Below are 26,139 nucleotides of genomic sequence, written 5' to 3' on the forward strand. Positions count from 1 at the left end.
ACAATATTAAAATGACTATGCAAATTCTGTGACACTTGGTATAAAGAGGAGGAAATAGCTTCACATACCGAAGGGAATTAAATGATAAATTATGCCGAAATATTCACCCAACTTCGACTCTGATTAGACGCGAATTTGAGAGAAATTCGTCTAAGCAAGTTTGAGTCAGTTTTTAAATTACGTCCTTACTGATTGATTAATATTTGTTTTAGCTGCTGCATTTAAAAATACAAACTAGACTCAATCATTAAAGGTTTTTTGCAGAAATAAAGCGTTTCTGTACTAAATTTGATAAAAATCTTCTTATGTTACTTTTCGGACTTAAAACTGTTAAGCACTCATTTCCGCTCCAGAGCTGGTCCAGCTTGGATATAGTAAAATTCTAAAATTCGACGAAAGATGAAATATCCAGAATTCGTTTGATCTTTTTGGTAATTTTTATACGACGAATATTATTTGTGTCAAAATACAGAATTTCTACTATTCACCTCTAAAATAATTTCGAAATCCCATATTTCTAAAATGAATTCTGCTGTTCTTCAATAGAGAAAACAACTACTTTCCTGGCTAATGCCTCGACGAATATTGCATCACAACTATTTTGAAGGCGTGATGTCCTTCGAACCTTTTGTCTATCCCTAATGGCTCGCAACTGCAAGGAGAGGTTGTAATTACTGACTAGTTTCGACGTCATTACGTCTCATCAGAGCAGTTTCACAAACCTTGTTCAGGCTTGAGACCCGAACTGAAGAGGAGTTGTAATTCAATTTTTGTCGAGGCATTAGCCAGGAAAGTAGTTGTTTTCTCCTTTGAAGGAATTCATTATCAAAATATTCAATTTCTAAAATATTTCATATATATATATATATATATATATATATATATATATATATATATATATATATATATATGAAATTGACTTAAAGAAAGGTCAAAACGTCAATTTTCATCTTTCTAGAGACCTAAAATCAAGAATATTCAGAAACAAGTGATATAATAAATAAAGAAATTATTTAAGTTAGTTAAGTGATAGGGATAAGTGAATTATTATAAGTTAGTGTAATGTATAGTTTTCCAATAAATTAAGAACGTAAGAGACAAATTTAATATCGAAAAAACACTTTGGTTGAAAAAACTATAATCTTCGAAAGAATACCTTGTTATTATTATTATTGCTCCAATTCTTACTATATTACTGGTACTATAATTGACTCGAAAATTTGTTCTATCACCTGCACCGAACGTCAATCTAAAACTCGATTCGAAGGGACCTTCATTTTATCTAAACGGAACTTTAACATGCAACGATGATTAAGTATCCTAAACGGTTTTCGTTTAATTTGACTCAGAAATAAAATATGATGTTCGGGTATAATGAGAGCTGCAACTGTAAGTCACTTTAATAATCACGAATTTGTTTCAACTAATACTATTATATATTCAACTAACTTTTTCGAAAAAATTTTAAAAATTAAACAGAGATCGTTAAACTTTTCATTCAATGTACTTATGGAATATATGAAACAACAAACAATTTTTCTTTGACAAGCTACTATGCTATGATAAAAATGATAAGTGATTCAAAATCTACCCCTCTTTAAATAAAAAAATCACTAATTTTATTTAAAAAAGGGTTAGTTGTTCTGTATTGAAGAATAAATGCAAAAGGCGTAGCTACCGACATCTATAACGATTTTCTTATTATTATATTAATAATTATTTATGACTCACAAACTATTTTGTAGAAAAACTTATCTCTGTATTCTCAGAAACTGTCTTACCACCAATTCGGTTGCAAAACACTTCACAATTCAACAATTCCACAGGATAATTAACAAATAAAAAAACCTTAGAAGAAAAAAGGTTAGTTCTGGAGTATTTGTCGACATACAGAAGCAGTTCGACAGAGTCTGTCTTGATAGTCTCCTATACAATCTGAAATACCTACTCAAATTTACCATACGATAGAATCTGGAGTACTTCAATCATGGTAATAGATGGGACAATAGAATTAGAATAGAAAAAGTACAAAATCATCTAAATTTGTTACAAAACTGGAAAATTAACGTCAATGCAAGTAAATCAGATCAAATAACATTCCGATAAAACCAGTTGTCAAATACTTAGGGTTGCATTTAGATGGAAAACTTACATGGAAAACACGAGAAAACAGTTAGATTTGGAATAAAAAATATGCACTGGCTACTCAGAAAAAGGTTTCGACTAAGAATCAGAGTAGAGTAGAGTATTGTATATATATTGTATATATGTATTGTAGTATACTCTTCAACATTATAATGGACGAAATCATAAAAGAAGTCAAAACGGCAGGCAGAGGATACAGAATGGGAAAACATGAGTTTAAGATAGTTTGCTACGCTGATGACGCGGTTGTGATATCCAAAGATGAGGATAATCTGCAAAAACTGCTACACAGATTTGAAACAGTTGCAGGAAAATTCAATATGATCATATCGAAACAAAAGACACAATCCTTGACAATAGCGAGAGAACCAAGAAGATGCAAACTGGCAATTTATAATAAAAGTGTAGAACAGGTTATGTCTTTTAAATATTTAGGGGTTAACATCACGAGCAATAGGAACTTGAAACAAGAAGTCAAAACGCAAACAACAGCAGCATCTAGGATATCAGGATTCCTTCGAACCGTGATATGGAGGAATAAATTTTTAAGTATCGAAAGCAAAACACGGATATATAAAACTTGTGTCATTACGCTCAATCACAGGGAAAACACTAAGAGACAGAATAAGGAGCAATGAAATTAGAAGAATGTGTGACGTTCCGGATATAGTGAGATGGGCCAGAACTAGAAGAAGAGCATGGAGAGATCATGTCAATAGAATGAACAACGATCGACTGGCGAAAATCACAAAGGAAGAGAGACCCAATACAAGTAGACCCCCTGGAAGACCACCAAAGCGCTGGTATGAGAGCTGGTCCTCGCAGTCACAACTTAGGCTGCCTCTTTGAAAACACAAGACACAGTCTTAAAATAAGAAGAAGAAGAAGAAGAAGAAGACTAAGACTCGAATTGCTCATCTACAAAACCATATTTATACCAGTCTGGTCGTACGGGGTAGTAAACCTAAATACGAAGATACTTCAAACATAATTCAAAACACTCCCGTATGTAGAGTAGAGCCCCCTGGTACCTTACTTACCAAACGATTCATAACGATCTGAACATCCCACTACGCAAAGATGTGATACAAAACCATTCCACAAAATACAACATTCGATCCAATGACCACAACAATTAGTTGATGAATAATCGATTCAAAAAGTCAATAGCAAGGAGAAGATTGAAGAGAATATTGCCAGAAGATCTCCCACATTAAATACTCTCAGAGTACCGTCAATGGATGGTTCCTGAATCACTTTAGTAACTTATTTATCACTCTGTTCATGGAGTAGATGGTAAAAAAGCTGTGTTTTGATAAAAATAAAATATTTCGTTTTCGCTGTAAGACAATGTGTTTTTTATCATGTCCAATATCACTAAAATCAGGGCCGGATTGAGCTAGGGGCTTGGGGGGCTATAGCTTATGTCCAAGAGGGCTCCATCATGTGGAAAAAGTCTTAACAGTGCCCCGTTATTATTTTAGTCCCGGGCTATGAATTTTAATCCGAGCCTGACTATATTTAATCCTCATAACCTAACCTAACCACTTAACACTTTATAGGACTAGATTTTATATTAGAAATACTAACTATGTGTCGAAGGCGACAATTTTACGAAATTTCATATTGATACTGTCGTTTTATCAAAAGTAAAAGCAAGTAAATTCGGCTTTAAAAAAATCGTGATTATTTAAACAATAATTGTTTATTTTTGCAATCACTTCAATGAAACCAGTATCATTAATAGAACCAAAATTATTTCATTTTGAGCATAAAAGAGTATAGATGCCAAAGTGTATTATCAATACAAACAAACCTGTAGTTTGTCGCTTATATTTTATGTTGATTGCTAATAAGAACAAATATCTAATAGATTCTCTCTGAAATAATTTTATCCTATGTTCATCTCGACAGAAATGAGTTTGTAACTCAAAGGAAACGTAGGCGAACCGCAACAAGGAAATGAAATATTTTCTCCGAGATCTAAAAATAACCACATGTTCGCGGAAAAACGGTAACCACCTGGCAACGCTCGTAGTTCTGTTTAGCTAAACGGGGGTGAGTTGAACTCGCAGCTGCGATTGCGCTTTAGCCCTCTATCGTTCGCGCCCCAAAGTCAGTATACCGCATCGAAATCAACCCCACTTGAGAACAAACTGTTGAGCAAGCGGGATACCATCGCGGTATATCGTGCGTGATATTTAGCTTTGCGGACCGCCTGTAATTTTTTTTCTCCCGATAGTAATCGCGACTCGAAATTCATGTTAACATGGTGTTTTTTATTTAATTATTGTTTTTCCAGTGTAGCGTGAGATTAGGATCTCAGGTGACGTTAAAGTGATTTTTTGACGTTTAAGAGGTGGGCCTTTAGCACAGGTAAGTGATGACATGTTCTCAACGACAAATTTGATACGCGATGAAATTGCATAACAACCCTCAGTCAGCAGGTTTTTCCGTTACGGAAATACTACTACTAATTGACATATATGAGTTAGCGAAAAAGCTAGCAAGGAAAAATTTTACTTAAAACGTTGAAGGAAATATCATTCATATTCATTTCGATTCGATCTTTGTTATTTTTGAAGGAAATATGATTTGAACAATGAACTAGTAACTAAAAAGTCTGCTGGACTCTATTACTTTACAGGCAAAATGTAGGTTACAACAATTGAAACAAATTTATTTTATAATGAGAAATATTTCATAGTGTAGAAGCAATTATCCATTTCCACTTTATCCACTTTTAAATTAAAACAACTAAACTGTCTTTGAAGTTTAAATTACATTAAACATCAAAGGACAAAAGGATCAAAGCTTGGTCGGATGACTTTAAGATGCGTAAACCTCCAGTTCCTCTAAACTGTTACCGAGATTTTGAGCATTTAGTTAGTTACTAGAGAAATATCAATTGCATCAAGATATGCCCAACGTACAATGTAATTGTTTATTTGTTTTACATAAACCATTTCTCAATTTTTGAGATCTAAAACCGTTTTATACTTCATGCTATTACATTTTAAGCAGCTGTAGTATTGTTAATTGATGTAATTAGATGTTGATAGCAGCCATATTCAGAAGTGTCTATGTAATTACAAGCAACCCGCATTTTCTCTGTTATAATTACAACTATAAATGTTAACAAGAGAGGTTTTCCATGTAAATTTATCAAACGCGATAATTTGAAATGATTTACGATAGTCAAGTTGTTGAAAATTTCCCATTATTGTACAAAAATGATATTAATTAATAATAAATATCAGTTGTGGAAATATCAAGATCTTAAATGAGAAAACCTACATATATTAACGTTTCCGAAGTTTTTCACTATATTTTCCTCTAAATATGGTATTGGGGTTCAAATTACATGAACATATAGATTTAAGAATTGCTACAAAAGTTTTTTGTTAGACTGTCTATTCCAAGAATTAGAGAGATTGCTTTTTATCTTCAAAATAAACTATCAATTGTCTCGATTTCAATGACCTGTAATGCAAAATACAAAAAAAATTGGAATATTTCGTTAAATTTATTACCATTCTCCTTATTAAGGGTACAGAGAGAGAAAATCAGTATAAACTGTTTGTTTTAAATCAATTTTTTGCACTTTACTTCTCCATTCGGCTCGGATTTGTTTGCTCAGAATTTTCTTTTTTTATTGTCTATGTGTAGTTACTTCACAAGCTTCATAAAACATGATTCGTCTCAAATTGCATCGAAAACGCTCAATTGAGGCAAATTGGAAACAGATAAAGTCCCCTGCCTAATGAACAGTTGCTATAACATCAAGGATGCCTTTTCTACATTAATCTAACACTCTTTTTCATATATTTTGGCAGCTATAAAATTTACAGAAAGAAAAATGTTTGCTGAAGAACGACCACGAAAAGATATCGTCAACCATATCAGCACTTTCGACTCTTTATGTCTTTGGAAGCACCTCTCGCTTTTATAATAGTGACATTAATTTAATTATTATATCGAAGACTGTATTTTTCAGTTTTTCTGAACTGAATTTTATTTTCAATCATCAAATATACCTCGGTTTGTATCGTCAAATATTATCACGAGTTCCTTCCTAATGATTGAAAAATGTTCTTGCTCTGTATATGGTTGTCCTTCAAAATCCTAAGAACTTCATCAGGTAGAATGTATATATCTTATATATTCCATCTCCAATACTTTTAATTAACATTGCAAGTATTCAAGCTTTCAAATTGAAGACTTATCCTCTGAAAATCAGACTCTCTCAACATTGACCTTCGAGATCTATGTACTCTTTACATATCTTTCCAGTCATGGTAGCTTCTTGAAAATATTTTAAGTTATAGTCTTTGATGGTATTCGTATTCAAACCGTCGGTCATTGTTGATAGCAAATTATTCTGTGTGCTATCCTCAAATGCTATACTTGCTTTTAGTATTATCTAATTTGGTTCATACTACATAGAAATATGCCCATATTCGTTACATTCAAAACAAAGTGGATTACGAGGTGATGATTGCCATCTACTTCCTTCTATTTTTTTGGTGTTCTTCAACTATCATTACTTTCCTTAACGTTATTCTACATTTTGTTTTGTTCTATTTTTTGCATTTTACCTCTAGATTTTTCATTTATAACAAACTGTAGGTATTTATCTTCGGTGTTGTATTTTGTTTTCGATCTTGATAGAACTGCGAATATCTTGTATATCACGTTTTTCGCTATTATAGACTGATCTTGATACTCCTGGTCACTCATTATTCATTTATTTGATCAGGTCATTTTCTTTGATACATTTTTGGCTATTGCAGACTGATATTGTTACTCCTGGTTACTCATTATTCATTTATTTGACCAGGAAACATCCATTGACACGTTTTTGGCTAGTCACACTTCTGAAAACTAAGGATTCTCTGGTTAAGGTTCTTTGCACTGTTTTTGTTTATTTTATAGAGTTATGGACTCATTTTTGTTATTCTATTTTAACAAAAAATTATAAAAATAACAATATCCTATACATCCCTTTATCTATTGGCAAGCGGCAATTGAGGTTCATTCTTTTTTTCTTTCTAAATCTTACTCCAATTTTTTAAACAATTCGTCGTTAAAAGTCATTCATACACGATGAAGGTATTCTCTAGATTGAAATTGATCTTTTTTTTTATTAAGTCAAGCTTTGTATATTTCATAATTTAACAATGCTAATAGATTGTATTTTGTGATAAAATTTCATTTTACATAACTAAGGCTGAAATTTTGAACAATTTATATCTCAGCAACGATATCATCTGATAAACTAGAAAGTATTGTCTCTTATCTTTGTAGTAGTGACTAAAATGGTTGATTGTCGTGGACATGAAGATGCATAATTGGCTAATAAACTCTTAACAAGGACGATTGAGCGTATGTCGGTTGTTGAATTTTATTATTTAATCGACCGAAAAATTGGGAGATTTAATTTAATATCTCTTATTATATTTTTGAAGTGGCAATTATTGTATTGTTTTTATACATGAAATGCTTCATTGTATCATTCACTTAGAATCAGAAGAAATTGAACATTCTTTGGAATGTGGCTAAATTAGACACCAAAGTGTACCATCCCTAATATATTCCGAGCTTTCGAATACTTATATATTCATCGTTTGGGACTGAAAATTTGTTGTTTGACTTTCCCGCATTTCCACAACGAAAATGCTCTTATATGGTCTACTATAGGATTATAATACATAATAAAAAAACTAAAACTATGGTAATACTCAAAATAACATTTTCTGACTGAGTTTCTATGACCGAGTTAACTTCTTCAAAGATTATACCTACGTCCCAGATCGTCCTTACGACATTGCTGAGTTTTCTAATCATTAGAATGATCTTAGAAGGATATTTATGCTATTTGTGTTTCTATGAACAATAAGTTCAAATTATATAACTATTTTCATGTATTTGTCATTCAAAACTTGTCTTCAGACGTAGATGTCTTAGTACGGATTTTGCTTAAGGTTTAAACTTCGACTAATCCTCCAATATAGTATAATCATCAATTAACAATGTATGAACGACAGTTCTTGTAAAATACGCGATGTTTTCCATGACTCATTGTGATAAAAATACTTCGATTCATACACGAAAGTTAATGCAAAACAAGGCCTATAGATTTCTTTTATTCAAGTATTGCTAAGTACCTACTTTTCTATAATGGGTGATTTTTTTTCGTATACCCCGAGCAACTGTAATTTAGCAGCTTACTAACCGTTTCAAAAAAATAAAATTTTCTGGAATCTTGAATATAATCAATTTATCACAAGTTTCTTTTGAAATTATCTGAAATTAATTCTCGCAAAATCAGTTTACGTGGAAATTCCTCTCTCTTTGGAATATATTACGTTTTAAATGAAATATTTTTTGTAGATAATTTCAGTTGAACTTCGTAGTGTACTCGACAGAAGAATGAACTCTACCTTGCACGTTCGTCGTTAAAAAGTAAGATATCTCTGAAATAATGGATAGCTACCAACCCCGTCCGCCTCCATTACCGAGGAGAGTAAGAAACATTTATGCAGAACCTTTCTCCCATGAACCAAGGTAATAATCGTATATATTAATTATCGCTGAGAAAACTCTGGTTATATAAATTCAAATTACTGTATATTTTGGGTTTTACTCCTGACTACGCTAATAAAACCGAAAGTTATTTATAGGAAAAATATTCAGTTCCATTATTTGAATCATTTTTAAGGAAAATCTCGCTAGTATAGACCAAAGAGCTATATTAAGAAATAGTTTTATGAATATAGATTATCCCGAAATAATAAGATCTAGATTCTGGCTTGAGGACAAGTTAAATATCCAAACCCATCTTATACGAATGGTCTAAAGATTGAATAAGTAGCCAGTGATGTTCCGAAAATTATAGAACAGATTATGATAAAGGACGTACCACTAATAACCTGTTTTTCCTTTCCTATTATAGCCCAAGAGCTTACAGCCAGCGAATTTCCAAAATATTTGTTAATATTGGCAGAAATTTTTGTTTCTAAAAAGAAGTATGAAGCATTAATCTTCATCTTTAACATACACACATTACTACAACGGAACAACTGCGATGACAAGAGTGTGTAGCTACCGGAACTACCCCGGTAACGGTAAAGAAGAGAAAACCTCTCGGAAGCTCGTTTAGAACTAGGAAATGGGACGGAGAATACATGGTAAACCAAGGAGGACCTATCGAAAGGATAGGAGGTGGAGTATGTCTTCCAAAAATACGTAAATAGAACTCACAACATTCGTATGAAGCATCAAATAAATTCATGGTTCTCAGCATACGATATGGGAAATATGGATATTGTACACAAACAAAACAAAATTACAAGAAATTCGGAATAGTCTTCACTCCAGATAACATAGTATATAACAAGAGAGAAACTAATTGGAAAAAAAGAACCAGGAAAATAGGAGAATTTTAGTCATTGCGAGGCCTCCATCGATAGTTTCGATGCTGGGTACAAAAAGAACACTTACATAGAGAGCACTGACTACCACACGCTCCTCATGGAAAAAGTACCTTTCTGGTGACGTACACAAATTTTATGTTAGTCTGTATGTAATACTACGATAATATGTACTTGATTTTTTTTATTATCAATATGAATATAAACAACATTATCAGAAGTACCTAAGGTGATTTTCGTTGTAAACAATTGTGAGCTGTCACGGGACACCTGGTAGATGTAAAAAATGAAAATTGATCTGAATAAGTGATTGCAAAGAAAAAAAATACAAGAAATAAAATGAATTTTAATAAATTGTTATCATTTCATCTAAAATTGGTTCATTTATCTTTCCTCTGATTAAGATAATTCTCTATTTTGTAGACGTTGCCTTCTTTTTGCCTCACATTGTCAATTTTTTAATTCTATGCTCATTCTTCTGTTGCTGTTTCCATTATTTGAAGAGCAATTCTTTGGATTGATTATTCCTTCGAATGTATTTTGTCCATGTTTCTGACGAAGCCAATAACCTTTGACAAATATCAGCTGATATTTCTTCATCATTGAATTTTCACTGTCCTTCTTCCTCTGTTCCGATCCTCTTCATTTGGAGATATTTTGTTAATCTTGCTTATTTCTTGGAAAGTTTTATGTTTATGTTTCTAACGAGGCAAATAACCTTTGACAAAAATCAATTATCATTTCTTCATCATTCAATTTTCACTATCCTGCTCTCTCTGTGCGGTTCTTCAGGTCTTAATTTCACTCAATTGAAGAGTTTTTCTTTAGTTCAATAATTCCTTTCAATGTATGTAGTTTATGTTTCTACGAAGACAAATAACCTTTGATAAATAGCAGCTGCTTTTTTTAATTATTCAATTTCGAATGTTCATTTGGATGGCGTTTCTTCAGCTTCAGCTCTTCTTGAAATGTTTATGTATCTCATAAGGCAATTGAACTTTGACAAATAGCCAAATAACAGCATTCATTTCTTCTGAACTGTCAAGCTGATCTAAAAAGCAAGCATAGAGAATCAAACTCAGGAGAGAAGCTTACAGTAAACTTAGCAAAACATCCGAGGTCTCTATTTGCAGCTGCCAAAATCTATCAATTATATTTTCTAGAGTCAAAGAAAAATGACTATATCTGATTCACATATTTAAGGAATCACATAATTTAGGAAGCAAGTATAGTTCTTCATATCATTTATATTTATTAGGTACAATATGAAGAAATTCTGTGGCCAAAAGCCTCAGTATGAGGTCATCATACTCCCACACACACAACAATGGGAGTAGAAACAATTTCATCACCCCGACTGACAGTCATTTGTGAATAATTATTTTTCACCTTTTTTAAAAATATTTTATTTCAAACTAAGTAATTCTGAACAGTTGATGATTAGAACAAAGACTGGTTTTTTCTAGAATTGTTAAACAAATAAAAAGGAAGCAAGTATGCTGAATAAAGTAAAATAACATGTAATATATGATAACTATCGTATTAACAGGATGTCTACACATGTCTGCTGATAATATGAAAAATGTTCTAAAACACCTGAACGCAAATAATGTGGGAATTGCTGAAATATTTCCTGTACAAATATAACAGTGAAATTATCAAAATGAAAAATATAAATGCTGATATTCCTAAATGATTTTGTTGAACTTCAATAGGCAGCAATTTTGAATCTTGAAACTGGGATTTCAGCTTGATTGGATAGTCTAAGTGTAGATTCTTGATAGAAAATGTAGCTGTTTACAACATAGGGTGTACTTCACTACAGACAATATCCTGTTAGCAGCGCCAGTTAAATTTTAAAAGTAAAAATTTACTTTTTTGAAAAGATCTAATTTCAAACTAAGTGATTCTAAACAGTTGGGGATTAGAAGGAACAAAGACTGGACATTTGAATACAAATAATGTGGGAACTGTTCTGTTAGCACTTACAATAATATTATTTTATAATTATGTCGTTGTCTCTTTATGACTCGCTGGATATTCGATCTCAACCGACGAATCTGCAAACGAAGAAAAGAAAATTTCGATACCGAAGCAAATTTTATTATTAAAACAGATTAACGGATAAAACATCAACTTCTCTCACTCCTTTAATTATGTACTTTAGACCAGATGCACGTGGAGAGAAGAGAAAGAAAAGCTCGCCAAAAGTATTTAAAACGATTGAGTTGAAATTGTATTGGTATCTGAGAGTTTTTACGAGTGAAAAATTCGAAAATCTAAATTCGATTTGTAGACTTTCGGTCAGCTTTCCAACATTTTGCCCCACTGTGGGATATAAACAAAAATAGAATACACCACACGGGCAGAAGTTTGGGATCTTTGCACTGCGCGCTGTGAAGAAATCTCAAAGTATGCCAATATCATAAAATATAACTTTGAGGTGTTTTACACTATATTTTTTAAACGACCTACATAATACTTGATACTAGGCTCTAGAAATATGTTAGAATCTTTTTTTTGCGAAGAGCGTTTTTCTAGCAATGACTTTATCAAAATTCAAAACTGGTTTATGAATCTAAATATTAAATACTTTGATTAGATTACCAGAAAAAGCATATTTCCTTTCTTTGTATATCGAAATCAAAGCTTCAGATGTTGTTACATCAAAATTCTTAGCATTGAACAAAAAAAGAGAACGGAATCAAAAGAAAAATGTTTTTGCCATTTTTGTATCACTAAAAGTAACATTATAAAATAAAAAATAAGACCTCAACATTTTTATTACTGTGGATATTAAAATGTATCATCTGAAACCATAAAAAATTCCTTTTGGTATACCAAAAAGATATCTGCAAAGAGCTCCTTCTCCATTTAGTTGGACGAACTTCAAAGACAACTACAGAGACATTCATTTCAAAGCTCTTCGTTTGTTTTCCGTTTCATAAAAACACAATTCACGTCACCTGATATTTTTCACATAATATTATATTTGCGAAACCTCCCCGATTTGTGATTTGTATATATTTGGGGTCGTTGTGATACACGTTAGAAATCCCATATAAAAAAATTGGATTTATCGGATATATGTGAGTTATATCAACTATATTGGAAAAGTTAATAACTCCCAAAACGAGGAATCATGAGAATTTACAGATTTTTTCCCTTTCCGTTTGTGCCTTTTCACCTCCTTCACTCCGAGAAGATTAGGATTGACTAAGTTTGTACTTTTTCCTACTTATACAAGTGAGTCTCTATTTTCCTGTATCTCTCTAAAAACATCTCTTGAAGTTTTAAGTGTATGCTAAAAGCGTTCTCGCAAGATACAGGAAAACATCCTAAGATGTTATTCCCGATTGGGTATGATTTTATCCTCTCCGTTTGTTTTCATGATGCGCTTTTTGTGTGGGGAATTTATATATCCTTGGCTTTGGTTTTTGATCGACGGGAATCTTTCTTGAAATCATAGAATCAAAATTGGCAGTCCACTTTAAAGAGATAAGTACTTTTTCTATACGGTATTTATTTAAAAGAAGTTGATATTCAGCTTTAAAACACTGTGGGTTTAATTTCCGCGATAAGTTTATGTCTAATTTGATAACTGATTTCTCTCAGCGACTCTTCTAAAAAATTTGTAATTTAGTTGAGAGTAAACTATAGTCTATAAACCAAAACTGATGAGATGGGATCAGATTATATTTTTCTATGAGTGGTAGCCATTTAAACAGCAATTTTTTGAATATTTTCAACAATATAAGGAAAAAATATATAGGCCTGCAAGAACAAACCTCCATGTTGGATTATAATGAATGATTATAATGACCTTCTACCTTCTACATCAGTAATACATATTTTTCCCTAAAATTTGCTATTGCTTTCTTGTGTGAACTGCCTCATAACTTTATCAATAATTATATCAAATTCAACAGCATCTTCATAATATAATAATTTCTATAAAATATATAAGATGAATCTTCTTGTTCCACTCCACTCCTTGAGCAATATTATCATCATCTTCACTTAGCTGGAAAGTATCTTGTAGATATTTGACCAATTTATCACCATTTTGTTGATCAATTTTTTCGTTAATCACTTTTTCATTCAATTCTTTGATTACTTAGCAGAGTTTGAATGAGGCCGTACGACCTGCGAAGACCAACATCAACCCAATGAGGTGACGACTCCAGAAATGTTGAAAAAAATCCACTAAGCAATGATCCTAAACTGGGAGTGTGTGAGCTAGCAGACATAGTAGTAGGCATTCCAAAATTCCACAGCTGTGAGCATGATGAGTGCCACCTTGGCTCAAAATGGAACAAAAAAAGATCTTTTCATTGAGTGTTTTGTATTTTTTCCCAGAAATAAAGCGTGGTAACTTCACAAAACAAAAGCACAATCAAAACAATGAACTGAAAAGGAAGAACCAGTTCCAAAGAAGGCAAAGACCGTTCCATCTGAAGGCAAGTTCATGGCGTTCCATTAAGCATCTTGACAAAAGGCAAAACTATCAACAACGAGTGTTTGCGAACTTATTGAAACGTTTGAGCGAAGAAATCAAGCAAAAACCGCCACGTTTGTCTATGAAGAAAGTGTTGTTATATCAAAACAATGCACCAGCTCACACATCCGTTATTCCAATGTCCAAAATTAATTAATTAAAGTTGAATTGGAGCTACGTATTTCTGGAACCATCCCTATACTCTTGCCCGTTTTTTTATGTAGTTATCACTATTTATATTTATCTTGTCACTAGATCGTTACCTTCGTATTCTTTTCTCAAGAATAAAATTTTTTCGGCTAGTTGTTTCCTTTGGTTTTCTGTGTAATAATAGGGGTATTATTCCACCCATAATGTAAAACATAAGAAAATACAGTATTTAATCCCTAACATTTGCTTTGTAATTTCCAAACCGTTCAAACGGACACGTTGTATAATGAAACAAATTCATTTATTTTGGTCAAATAACCCTATCTCCAGAATAGTAAACCTCAAATGTAGATAACAACCGGGATCCCAGGTCCCATTTTAATCAAGATCCTATATTTTATCTGTGATTTACACATTTTCTGAAGTTGTTATTTTCCGTTTTACTAAATATAGATTCTCCGCTTCCGATGTCAGAGAAAGAGGATACATTAGGACCGAAATGACAGGAAATAATAAACAACTCCTCCTCGCGCTAATTTGCATACAACAGTACTGCAACCCTAAGTTCATAATAAGAACGTTGTGTGTTACTTTCGTGTGAATTATTAACATCCATTATAAACTTGTGTGTTTTATTATATGCCAAATGACTCTACGTACACTCATAAAAATGTACAAATATTAATATATATCCTGAGATATTCTCAGATAAAGTCTAAGAAGAATTTTTATTATACCACATATTATTTGAAAATATGAAAAGAGGTGAATACAAAAAAATCCCACACGTGCGGCGTAGAAAATTTTTATTACTAATTAAAAATTCAGCGAGAACGGTTCATGAAACATAAAATCTGCTATCTACAAAATCAAAGGGGAAGTACAAACCTACATAAAAGAATTTTTTAAATCAGCAACGAAAAAAATAATAATAAACAAGAAGTACAAATCGTCCTGACTATGGGTTATCCATCTTAAGAATTACCTGAATTATTCACTTTAATATCCAGTTCATCGACCAGAAGAAACCAGGGCTTCTACATCAAGAGAACTAAATAAAGAACCACCAGATCATACATTTGTTTTGGCCGAATTACATCATCAAAAACGATATTTCAATATATTTATTAGCGTTTTGAACACATTGATTTAATCGTTTCCTGTGTTATATCTATATGATACATACACTGGATTTACACGTACAATACGCATAATTTATTGTTTTTTACTTGTAATTTTTTCCTCATTTCCCTGAAACATTATAATGATCTTATCAGGTTAAAACAAAGTTTAAATTCAAACAAAGGTGACGAGGTCCATGCTAGGAGTGCATCAGGATAAACCCTATTTGAAATGAATAGATTTTCGATTAGGTTTCCCTGATCATGTCCGAGGAACCTCTCAGGAATATCTTATTGATGAGGAAAATATTTCTTATAGGTTATCCTAACAAGGTCCACATTAGTATCACATTAGGTTGACTCTATTGGAAATAGATTATTTTTTATTAGGTTCACCTTATTGGAAAAATGATATTTTTCGGAGAAAATTTGGATCAGCTCTAGAAATTGCTTATTCATTTGTCTATGGATTTGGATATCAAATGAGAGAGGTAGTTCATTGATGTTATAAATCTAAACCAGATCTAAATCTTCGCGTGAATAGAAATTTCTTAACTTAGTTAACATGATAATATATCGCTTATATTAGTTCATCATTGTTTATATTAGAAGCATTCGGATCTAAAGAACGTTCTGTCTCATTTTTTTGCATCCAGATGTATGACATTCCTACTGTCAAATGCTGTAATAATTTTCCTATTTATTTTAGAGTGTTTTGTTAGTGATTTCTCAAACCATTACATAGGTTTCCATGTGATGCTTAAGTATTGGAAATGAGGGAAATACCCTAAAGACACATTGAAATAGATAAAAAAATAACATTTAAGTGTAGTAATGCATCAACGATAAAGTTCAACATCACAAACTTATGCAGCTTTTTAAAAAATTGGATTTGGACGAAAAGGACATTCGTTGTATCGAAAATCTGTACTGGCACCAAAAAGCGCAAGTCAAAGTAAAGCATGGTCTAACTGAGCAAGTTCGGATTCGCAAAGGAGTACGACAAGGTTTTATATTGTCGCCGCTCCTGTTTAATATATACTCTGAAGCCATCTTTCGAGAGTCACTTGAAGATAGAGACATTGGGATCAAAGTCAATGGAATCTGGGTAAACAACATACGTTACGCCGATGACACAGTGCTGATTACAGATAATATAGATGACCTACAATAACTAATTAATATAGTAGGAGGACATAGCCAAAACATGGAATTAAACATCAACATCAAAAAAACTAAAATCATGATTATCACTAGGGAAGCGAATACGTTTAGAAAATCTATAGTAACATATAATGGAAAACCTATAGAAAGGGTAGAAAAATTTAAATATCTAGGAACATGGCTCTATGAAGAATGGTCGTCGGACGGTGAAATAAAATGTCGAATTGAACAATCTCGAAGTACATTCATAAAATTTAAAAATGTATTTACATGTACCGACTTTGATCTTGATCTTAGACCTGAGACTTGTGCGGTGCTACGTTTGGTCAGTGCTTCTTTACGGGATGGAGGGTTGGACTCTTAAGGTAAAAAACATCAACAAATTAGAGGCATTCGAAATGTGGGTATATCGTAGAATCCTGAAGATACCATGGACTGCCAAAGTGAGGAATGAGGATATTCTCAGGCGTATCAATAAAGACCGTGGTTGCGAACATCCATGGATAAGCATTAAAAGAATAAGAATGCATCGACAAAGTTACTGTTTCATGATTTTGAGCATTATTTATTATTCGAACTTTTGAAATAAAAAAGAGTGTTCATGATTTGTTTGAATGTTTTTCATAATATGAAATTTTCAAATGAAATTTATGGTGGATATGAACTTCTATGATAAATAGAGTATTCTTAGAAATGCGCCAACCTCTTACTCCCATATATTATGTAATCGTGATTAGAACAAACCAAGACAATACTGATGAAGGCTATGTGAAGTTATCCTGATCAGAACCTTATACAGTAATTCTGATCTTATTAGACAATCCTGATAAGGATCTTACGAGGCATTTCTGATAAGAAGTAAACGTGATCAGGATCTCATTAGTGTTCAGCGTTACATCCTAAAGTCCTTGTCACGTTATCCTAACCTATACCTTACCATGCTGCAGAATTACCTGAGGTTCTTTACGTGTCCTCACAAAAAGCGTCATAGCTCTGTACTTGAAAAACATACTTGTTCAAAATTATGTGTATTGTATCTTGAGCTTAACCTGGACTCATTCGTACTTGATACGTCTCCAAAGTCTTGAATCTTGAGTATTCCATGTTGACACAAAGGAATTCATGGTCATGTATTCAATGCTATTTTCCATGTTTACATGTTGGTAATAACTATCAATCATACTAGGTTCTCACCTGAAATCCATTTACGTTTTTCTGTTATATATCCAGCGTGGTTGAGCATGTTCTTTGTTTTTGTATGGGCATGGTTTGGTTTGAATTGAATTATGTCAACCGTTATTTTGGTTATTCCTTTTTTTTAGAGTATCTACTATAATTTTGGAAACGCCCTGTAGAATCATCTTTGTCTTCACGATATAAATTAATGTCTTCAATGTATAGCTCAGACATATTTCATTTGAAAATTTCATGCCGTTTTCCCATAATGATACAAATTAGTAATCACAAGCGGAATGCTTTTATTTTAGCCATAAAATGGAATACCCCAATTTCAAAACGATCTGAGGTCGACACCAAAGTGTGAAAAGACCAAAAATCGACTATAAAGGCTATCACTAATCCTCAATTTTTTTTAGAAAGAGGAAAACGATGAACACAGGATATTACACAATGTTACGAACTCATCTTCATCCTGGAGTCAGTCCTCCTTGGATATATGAAATATAGAATTATAAAATTCGGTGAAGGCGCCGCATTCCACGAAATACCCGGAATTCCTACATTATTTGTTTTTATACAACTTTTCTACAAGAGTTTTCTTCACCTCGTTCTTTATGAATAATTCTTAAAAAGATCTTTTGATTTATTGGTTTTTTTATTTTTCTAGATCTTTTCGGATATATATATATATATATATATTTATATATATATATATATATATATATATATATATATATTATATATATATATATATATATATATATATATATTTATATATATATATATATATATATATAAATATATATATATATATATATATTTATATATATATATATATATATATATATATATATTTATATATATATATATATATATATATATTTATATATATATATATATATATATATATATATATATATATATATATATATATATATATAAGTTTATAATAAATAGTCACAGTGAACACAAGTAATCGAAAAATTTGAATAAATTAAGTTAGTGGTAAGTGAATTATTACACATAGTTAACTGTAGTGTACAATATTAAATAAATTAAGAACGTAAGAGACAGTGTTTATCAATTCACCCGACGAATAGAGAGAAACGGCCTTGTTTGAAGAAGAAAATGCTGTTTAATAAAAACCTGCTAGGAATCAATGTGAAGATTGGCGAAATTGCATGAATTGGGTCTTAAATTTTTTCAACATCCACTATATACTCCAGATCTCATCCTAGTCACTTATTTCTGTTATCAGATCACAAAAGGATGTTCGTTGGACAAAAATTGTTCAACCGTTTTAATGTATCCCCCTCGAAGACAACTTCTAACAAAAAAAAATTATTTTTTCTTTATTATCTCACGTGTTGGTATCAGAAATATTTTTCCACGATGTATAAAATAGTGCCTCACAATATCAGTTTCTGATTATGACTTTGTCGTTACATTTCCATTTGTCACTCTGTTTAACGCAATATATGATAACTACCGCATTATGTCTAATTATTGAAATGGTTTTGTTATGGTGCGTTGGATTTACCATTAAATAATTTATTATAACCAAACCCCAAACTACATTAATTTTATGATTGGTTCGGGTGATATTTCTGACTATTCGAATTATGATGACACTTTTTTTTGCTTTATTAATATCGATAAACTCATATTTCATTATAATTTATTTCCGTGTCATATTCAGTAGTCATGAAACCTGAGTTTAGTCAATCTAATCATATTAGCAAAAGTGATATTGGTGCCCACTATCCTTGTAGAACGAAATCTATAAAAATTACACTGTGAAAAGCATTAATGTAATACACAAAAAAATTATGATAAGGTATTGTTTCACCTGAAAAAACTGCCTCACAAGTTGTTGCACTTTTTGTGGAAACTATATATGAACTTCTTAAACAGGTTCATCTTTAGTCCAGTTGACAATGGTTTACTTGAAATTCTAACAGTAGGTGGTGTAGTATTTTTTTGATAAAACAAACCATATAAATTGATATAAAAAACATTCTAAGAGCTTTGTCGAGAAATCAATACTTATTCTTAATTGAAATTTTGAGTTTTTGTTCAAAAAAACGCCTATTTCTAATCAATTGTTCACGAATAACTCAGGAACTTTAGATTTTATCGAAAAAACGTTCAATTTCACAAAAAAATGTATCGAATCGTTTTCTTTCCTTTCAGAAACCATTTAAATGAGATAGACATTATAAGACTTCGTAATACATAAAATAAGGGAGTAATGACGAAAATAACATAGAATCTAATCATTTCATGGAATAAAACGTCATTTCTACCCTTGACCTTGCCACCCCAATTGAAATAAAATGTTATTAATTTAAAAGTCACTCCAATTGAATAGAAATAATATGATCTAGTAGTCTGAATGGTTTAAAGAGCTTGATTTTGAAAAGTATAATAGTTACAATAGAGAACGCTTTTTTATTTTCATCAAAAACAATTTGAAATTATGTAAAATACCATATAGAACAAATAGTATAGAGTTTTTTTGATGAATTTTGATTTAATTTAATTTTTCTTAACTTCAGAATTAACCCAGATATAATCTTCCAAAGTAGCGTGTAACTGATACCGTTTTGGGGGCATTTGAACGTTATTCTTCTAAAAAATGGAGGGTTCAATGTTTTATAAAGTTTTTCAATCTAATACAAGATGAATTTTCCTACAGAATTATTTTTCAATCGATTATATACCTTAAAAATTAAGAGAGTTATATCTAAAACAAACTGATACATTTTTTGGCCGCAACATCAACATATCAACAACTGCTTATGAAAATCATGATGATAGTACTACAAAGAATGAGAAAAAAGTGTAAACTGGAGGGTCCCGACATAAGGACGTAAAATGCCTACTTCGGACCAAGTCGTTATCTTTATTTCTTTTTGGATATATGTTTCACATCATTGGGACAATTTTTTACGTCATCCGCGTCAAACTCATGATTGCCTCCAATTTCTAAACTGTCCTTCAGTAAATTTTGGACTATTATTCCCTACTGTATACACTGTTTACACTACCACTACATCAACACTTACAATTACACTGAAGATGAACTTCAGACTCTGGAGACGATAACTTGGTTATCGAAACGCGCGTCAGACAGTGTAATTGTGAGTGTTGATGTGGTGATGGTGTGTATTCCTATCCTCTCTCTCTCTCTCTTCAGTTCTCGACTGATGTTCATGTGAGAAAACCTAAATCGGCGATCAAACCTTCGAGTTGATGTTCCTAATTCATTTTAAGCTCACTCATTGTATCCCTTGCTTATATCCATCCGCTGTCTAAAAATATTCAAAATGTCAGTTTTTGACAACCGTCAGACCTCAAGGAAAGCTTGTTGAATAGAAATTTAGCTCCAATTAATGGGTTTGCGGAAAGTGAAACTTTTCAGCTGACCTGTTATATAATTGCTGTTAACTTTCAACTGAAATTCCATGAAAAATTTAATCGAAATCATTGATACAAATATATAGAAATAACTATTCCATGAATAATACCTTCCATGTATAAAAAGTCTCACTTGGTGCTCAATATTTTTCAATCTATAACATTTCGTCACTTTAACAGTTCATGAAGACCTTTTTATCCACCCCATATTATAAATTATGTTACCAACACCACATATATATCAAAATGCCCCTTTTTAGTATGGTTACCTAGCGTGAAATCATTTTGACTTCCGATTATATTCATTAGAAACTTTTGTACGAGACCGTTCCACCAAATCAAATCGATTTCTGTTTATGCTTGATATATTATTAACATTATGCAAAATTTTTTACTTTGTGACCAAGAATATGGAATTATTAATAATTGTGGGTAATTGTAGCAGAAGTTATAACGGAGAAGGAGTTATCTGGAGAAAGGATAACGTTGACCGAACTGACTAAGAATAGAGAAAACAGCCACTAGAGATTTATATACTTTTGAATCGGTTCTTGTTAGTTTCGGGACTATTTCTGGTATCTCACTTTAGCAATAATATGAACTTGTTTTATGATGAAAGACAGTTCTAAAGTTTCACAATTTAGTTAACAGGAGACACATCTAAGAGAAATTTTTATTTCTAGTAATATTTTAGTCCAACGGTTGTGGCAATTGTCTTCATATCATCGACATTTACATATTAAATCAAACTGAGTATACAGAGACCTACAATGACAAAATCTTCAATTCTAGACATATTTATAAGTATAGTAAATTGAAGATCTTTGGAGGTACCAAAGTTTTCAATCTAAATATGGAAGGAAATGTATACTACAAGTCAAAAGGTTTTGCCTACTCCATAATCAATTCATTATTGATAAATTTCTCTTTCATATTGGCAATCGAAGGTCGAATCAAAAATAATAGTGTCAGTGAGTGCGAAAAGTTTATGATTGTACTTTAATTCCAGCTAGCACCGCGGGAACGTGCTATGATTTATAATTTTTGACATGAAGACATATTTTTGTGACGTCCATGTACGAATTGTTTTTGTTCACGCAAATTCAGTTTTAAAATAGATAAAAGCAAGGAGCTAGGTCAGCAGTCACGCATTAATCGCAAATCTTCATAGTCTTCACAGTACAACGTGGAAAAATATGCATTCACAAGAAGCTTTGACAATGGAAAACTTTCAGGGTGTTTGAATCATTGAACGTGATCGATTACTCACGTGCTCAGATATAGCAGCTCAAATTATTGAATCTAGGGATTATTTGATTACTTCTATAGTGGAAAGGAAACGAAAACCTTTTTGGAAAGGTGGCTGTGGAGAGAGATCAAAATCAAATTAAGAGATTGCTGCGGACTGTGCAACATGGAAATTGAACGCATCAAGAGTGGATGATATTTTTATGGAGTGAAGAGTCAAAGTTTAAACTCTGTAGGTCTAAAAGGGGAATGTTTTTCGTAGATGAAATGAAGAACGGATGGTAGATCCATGTTTAATCAACTGTAAAAAACGGCGGAAGCGCTCTGATGGTTTGGGGAAGTTTTGGAAGAAGAGCGACTGGATACCTAGTAAAAATTGATTGAATCTCGATGAAAGAATGCTATGAAAAGTCATCAAAAGAAAATATAATACGCTTGATTGGCAGAAAATTTGTATACCAGCAAAGATAGAATATACTAACAGTAATGATCTGGAGATCATTACATATTTTATTAATCCTCCAGCTAATACATTAATTAACATTTTTCGGCGTTGAGGCTATACTAATGTTAACATAGTGAGCCTCAAGCTCCAATTTTGTTGGATTTGAACTCCCCAATAGTTGCCGATAAGGAACGCATTGTTACTATTATCATTTGTTTTCTTTTCAACCATAGTGTTGACAGAATTCTATACATACTTTCCAAACAAGTTTTGTATGTATAGATTTTTATATATTCCATTAAATTGATTATAGTGAAATGTCAAATTTGATAGAAAGTAAGATAGAGTAGGAACAGCTGTCACGATTCAAAATATAACTTCAAAAATTAATGTGAAAAGCGAGAAAAATGAGAAACTCTCCTAAACAGTAAGCGAAATAGGAGGACGATGCGAAGGAAGATAATCAAGCTGATTCAGCAGTTTTGATAACAAAAGATAACGCTAAATCAAAGAATGAAACTCACTGAGAGAAAAGAGACTGTTTTGGGATTATAAAAAAGAAGAATTATGGAAAAGAAATTACATTTCGAGAAGGGTTGGATGAATTTCTTGATCATTTTTCTTTCTGCATAAACTCTAAAGGATATTTTTATATGTCGTAACAAATCACGCGATATGCATTTCGTCTAATGGATGCTGTCGGCGTTTAACCAGCTCAGACGTATTAATAACTTTTATTGTACACTGCCCCAAGGAAAATGCACATTTCAATAGAATATATACCCATTTATTCAATGTCTAATTTATTTAAATTTTCCGGAATAACCATTACAAAATGGAATTAGGCAGAATTCCATTTACCGTAATAAAATCATTCAGTTTTATGAGCACATCATTAAAAATTATGTTCCCTATACTAGATTGCTGCATGTCTGACCCATGATATTCATTTTAGCGCCGATGATACAACTGTTAATATCACTGTTTAATTTATTTTGATGGAAAAAGTCATAACTTGTATTATTTTTATCATTTTCGCATAATAATTTTGTTATCAAATAAAATCTGTGATTTTAGGTAGTCTTACATAATTATAAGGAAATACACCCTTTGGAAAAAACGTGAACGAACTATATATTTAACGACACAAGACCTCAATTGATATTAATTTCTCACTAAACAGCTCACAAATAACTGAAGACAGTATTAAAAAAGCATTATACGATGAAGAAATAATAAATTTATTGGCCTCTTCAGAAACACAAAGTGTTAAACACTATACTAACAGAAGCTGTGTTCAATTTTGATCCCCCTACCTAAGAAGACAAAAGTAAAAGAATCCGATTATCCTGATGAGTGATACCTTGAAAATATTCCCAAAAATCAAACACCAAAGAATTTACGAATTTAAGAATTTACTAAGAATTATTAAAGAGATATGAGCGACTCACAATTTGGGTTAAGACACGAGAAGCAATTGTCACCACGCAAATATTAGTACAGAATTGCCATGACTCAAATAACTCGTCATAGATCAGAACATTTGATGCATTGAAATCTTATATTAGAATTAAAGAGCACACATAAAACTAAATAATATCTCCACCATAAAAATCCGAAGGGGATTAAGACAAAGAATTGTGAAGTCTCCACTCTTGTTTAATTTATTTTCGGAGTCGATTTTTTAAGAGGCTCTTGAAGACCTGTTGATGGACATTGAGGTTAATGGAGTGTGAATTAATAATATAAGATATGTTGCTGTTGACACGGTTTTAATCGCTGATTCAAGCTTCTAAAGACTGGACATCAAACAGAAAATAAAATGCAGCATTGAACACGCACGACAGGGAATTCTGAAACTTTTGTTTACCTATTTTGACTTTGACCTCAATCTACGATTAAGATTCATCGTGCTTTACTATGACATGGAAGCTTGGAGATTCATGAAATCTGGAATTAATGAATTATGGCCGTTCCTAATGTGAATACGCAGTCTGGCTATTAAATAACGAGACTGGGTACGGACAAGGATTTTATTATAAAAATTATTCTACATTCGAATGCTTCCCCTCAATATACTTCCCTCCCCCCGCCTCAACTGTCCAAGTTTTTTCCATTGATCGACGCAGTGCTGGAAGTCTCCTTTGGTGAGGACCTTTAAGAGCTCTGCCGTTTTTTGCAAGGAAATCTGAGCAGACCCATTGACGCAAGAGCTTTTGGTCAGAAGTAAGATTTTTTTGTACCAGCTTTGCACAGACTTTTGTCACGTATAATTCCTCGTGTAAGATTTTTCTAACCGTTTCTTTATCGGCGTTTACAGCCTCGTCAAACAATAGAATGCTTATTCGACGATCTGCACGCAAAAGGTTCGAAGGTCGGGAAGAGATTAGGAAAAAGAAATATTGGCTGAGAAATATCAGACAGGAAGATGAGAACTGGATTACGCAACGTTGAATAATTGTTTTAGAGTAGTTTCTTTTTAAAAAGGGAACATGTCGATAGTGACGTTTCTTCGACGTTTTCCAAAAAAATTAAAAGCCAAATGTTTTGACGATGAGCACATTTGAAATGGCCTTGTGCTTATTGTTTTTTTACCTAAAGTTTGTTTTTGTATCTTTCAGCTTCCGCCAGGTTATCAGTTTGCAAAGTATTCACTGGTGTTCGATTAACTTGAACGTAACACTGAATAATAATGTTCGAAAAACTGTTATTAAAGCACAAAACATATACAAGTGTACAGGTGCTAGTAAATTACTTCAAGTATAATCAGTTCCAGCTGAAGTAGTTTCATTTAAACATATCCAAAAAGTAACACCATACAATAAAAAACAAAACAGCTCTCACTTTCAATAAAAAGTAAGATGGGTAGCTATGAGGAAAATTATTATTTACCCTAAATTGACCTAAATCAGTTGTTTTTTTTTTAGATTGACTACTAAGTTATGCTTTGCTTAGAGCTCCCTTAAGGCCGCTTGACATGATGTAGAAATTGCACGTAATTCCTTGCAAAATCAAAATATTTCATACATTAATATTTCACGTTATTTGACATTATGTCAGTCTCTTATCACTGCATCATGGTTGCCACTAATCAAAATTCCAAAAGTAAAAGTACACAATCTCCTAACCTCAAGTTAATTCTCTCTCAGTTTAAATTTGGAAGATTAAATTGTTTTAAAATCTCCAACTATTTTGAATTACAAAATTCACCCTATATATTTAGGAACTAATATAACTTAAGAAGAATGGCATTTTTTATGCATTTGTTCAGTTTTTTTAACGAGAAAAAGATCATCAACTGGCGTAACAAGTTTCTCCTTGTAACAGAAAACCAAA

At 32.0% G+C, this 26,139-nt stretch overlaps 1 protein-coding gene across 5 annotated transcripts in view; it reads left to right on the top strand.

Annotated features, from left to right (window-relative positions):
- The window catches only part of LOC130893827 (teneurin-a), a 572,912-nt gene that overhangs the window by 354,056 nt on the left and 192,717 nt on the right, over positions 1–26,139 (top strand). For 2 of the 5 annotated variants that reach the window (XM_057800236.1, XM_057800237.1), the window contains exons 1-2: positions 4,289–4,521; positions 8,539–8,712. The exons of the other annotated variants lie outside the window; for them this stretch is intronic. In XM_057800236.1, the coding sequence (XP_057656219.1) occupies positions 8,630–8,712 (83 nt within the window). In that variant the 5' untranslated portion in view covers positions 4,289–4,521; positions 8,539–8,629. Of the gene's footprint in view, positions 1–4,288; positions 4,522–8,538; positions 8,713–26,139 lie in introns of those variants that run through there. 5 annotated transcript variants of the gene reach the window in all.

This window comes from Diorhabda carinulata, chromosome 5 (assembly GCF_026250575.1).
Source record: "Diorhabda carinulata isolate Delta chromosome 5, icDioCari1.1, whole genome shotgun sequence".
NCBI classification, from domain to species: domain Eukaryota; kingdom Metazoa; phylum Arthropoda; class Insecta; order Coleoptera; family Chrysomelidae; genus Diorhabda; species Diorhabda carinulata.